This window comes from Triticum urartu, chromosome 4A, assembly GCF_056163025.1.
Source record: "Triticum urartu cultivar PI428250 chromosome 4A, HENAU_Tu73, whole genome shotgun sequence".
Classification (NCBI taxonomy): Eukaryota; Viridiplantae; Streptophyta; class Magnoliopsida; order Poales; family Poaceae; genus Triticum; species Triticum urartu.
In genome coordinates, this window is record NC_141876.1 from 567,482,288 (window position 1) to 567,484,998 (window position 2,711).

Below are 2,711 nucleotides of genomic sequence, written 5' to 3' on the forward strand. Positions count from 1 at the left end.
GATGAACATTTTGATATGCTATATGCCCAAAACGGAGCTACGGATGCAAAGTTACGATGCGATGAACATGGCAATATGATCTAGGGTTTGAGGCAAAAGTCAACCGAGGGTAGTTTTAGATCTGAGATCCAGATCGCACGGAATTCAAGGCCGCCGGAGTACTGTAGCAGGAGGTCGCCGGAGATGGCCGGAGTCGTCGGGGGAACTTGCCGGCCGGGAGGATGGACGGCGAGGCGGCGGCGGAGGGCGGCGCCGGCGGGGCGGCGGCCACCGGCGACGAGGCGGCGCGGGGCGGACCGGGGCGCGCTCGCCGGACTTGATGTCTCCGGCGGGGCGGAACTCCGGCTTGGAGGCGCGTCGGGCGACGGCGGAGGGCGGCGTGGCCGGCCTCGGGGAAGAGGAACACGGGCGGCGGCGGGAGGAGATGGGTCTCGGGGGCCCTCCCCAGGCCGAGCGGGCCGGCGGCGGGAGCGGTGCGGCGAAGTGGGGCTCGGGCCACGTGGCAGCGCGGGATTGGCGGCGGCGGATCGGGCGGACGTGTTCGGTGCGGCCCGGACGTTGTCCGGCCGCGCGGATGGAGTGGGGCTAGGGTTTGGAAAGGGGATCTGCGAATTTCGGGAGGGTGGTGTATATATAGGCATAGAGGGAGCTAGGAGTGTCCAAATGAGGTGCGGTTTTCGGCCACGCGATCGTGATCAAATGCTCTAGATGATGGAGAAGGTTTTGGTGGGTTTTGGGCCAAAATGGAGGGGTGTTGGGCTGCAACACACACGAGGCCTTTTCGGTCCCTCGGTTAACCGTTGGAGCATCAAACGAAGTCCAAATTGTACGAAACTTGACAGGCGGTCTACCGGTAGTAAAACAAGGCCGCTTGGCAAGTATCGGTCCAATCCGGAAATGTTTAGTCCACACACACGAAAGAAAGGTAGAAATGACCACCGGAGGAGAACAGAGCGCCGGAATGCAAAACGGACAACGGGGAAAATGTTCGAATGCATGAGATGAACACGTATGCAAATGCAATGCACATGATGACATGATATGAGATGCATGACAACGATACCAACACACGGAGGCAAAGACCCGAACCTGAGAAAATAAAATAACTTAAGGCCGGAAACGGCAAGAGTTGGAGTACATATTGGGTAAATCACATCCGGGGTGTTACACATAACAAGAAATGCAACCAAAGTTATCATGATATCAAGTTATCACAGGAATGCAACAAAGTTATCAAGGCATTACACTAAGAATTATCACATGGTTGCATCATAATTATTATACTTTATAGAGGATATGACACATTGGAAACAAATAAATTAGTAAAGAGTGTCAAGTTGGCATCAAAAGAGGGTCACCACATTTAGTGCAACAAATAAGTTATCAGCCAATGAAACAACATAAAACAGTAGAAAAAAAATCAAGAAACTAGGTTACATGCTCACCTCCTGACTGCAGCTTGGGGCAGTATGAACACGCATAAACTTGTCAAGACCTTCCAGACCACCAAACAGACAGAAATTCATGCCAAACTCAGGCTTCAACTGGAAAAAAATGTAGCGACATGTCAGATAAGTAACAACAAAAAACAATGAAAAGAAAATGCAGTTGCAAAGCAGTGTGTGAACTGAAAAACATAGATATAGATTACCGGTAGTTTCCCGAAAGAAACTTTGTCAGCGTGAGCATCCTTGTTGAGGATAAGAGTTATCAGCTTCTCTGTCCAGACATTGATGGGAAAAGGACCATCAGGCAATACGATGCCAAGTCCAGAAAGATCAATCACATGAATGTACAGTAGCTGACAAGAAAAATACAAGCGTCATGGTAAACACAAACAAAAATCAGACACAATATGACAAAGAAATGACAAATGACAAAAGAGAAGGTAAGAGGAAAGCATCATCACTTACATTGTAGAAGAGAAGGCAACCCCTGGTAGGCTTGCGTTTCAGCAGCGCCTTGTGTAGTTCATCAGCAATAAATTTGGACCAATTGAGGTTTTTAATACCATCGATGTCCCGCTGCAAGTTAAAAAACAAAAAGAAACTAAAGTTCACCGAATGCACCACAAAAAAATATGAAGGTTACCACACTGACATATAGTAAAGTTATCAGGCACACAAGAAAGAAAATGACATGATTACAAAAAAACTTACCAGCACAACATACCATCGGGGGCTAATTTTGTTGGAGGTGGTAGGGGCAATGACTGTATTCCCCGCAAGCAGAAGCCACATACGCTTGAAAGTATCATCAGAATTTTTGGAACCCTTTATAAGATCAACGAGATCAGTCATTTTAGGGGCATATCCAAGCTCGCCAAACAACTCAAGCCCTAACTCAATATCAGCTTCAGTAGGGAGGTTGTAAGGGACATCCTTCCCTCCACGCGGCACGCCCATAACACGATGCACATATTCCTCATTGACCGGAAGCCTGCCTCGGCCTGGTACGACCACCTCACGCGAATTGGGTTCGTAGAGATCAGCAAGCCACACACTGAGATTGTTGAATAGATGGTCACACTGGATATTCCGAAGGCTAGTTAAATCCATATCATCAATGGCAGCCTTCCTGTCATCATTCATGTCCTTGCATGCTAGAAGAAGCGAACTGGGTGAGACTCTGTTCCGCGGAGGAGGGCGTTTCGCCTTTTCCGAAGGAACCTCATCGATTCCATCACCATCTCCTTTGCGCTTCCTCGACAT

At 49.0% G+C, this 2,711-nt stretch overlaps 1 protein-coding gene across 1 annotated transcript; it reads right to left on the reverse strand.

Annotated features, from left to right (window-relative positions):
* Window positions 1–1,433: 1,433 nt before the first annotated feature.
* On the reverse strand, window positions 1,434–2,711 carry LOC147976685 (uncharacterized). Its single transcript, XM_087520947.1, has 4 exons — window positions 2,160–2,711; window positions 1,851–2,024; window positions 1,652–1,801; window positions 1,434–1,544 (listed from the first exon to the last, which is right to left on the reverse strand). Exons 1-4 carry the CDS (start codon window positions 2,709–2,711, stop codon window positions 1,434–1,436), a joined length of 987 nt encoding a protein of 328 aa, XP_087377073.1.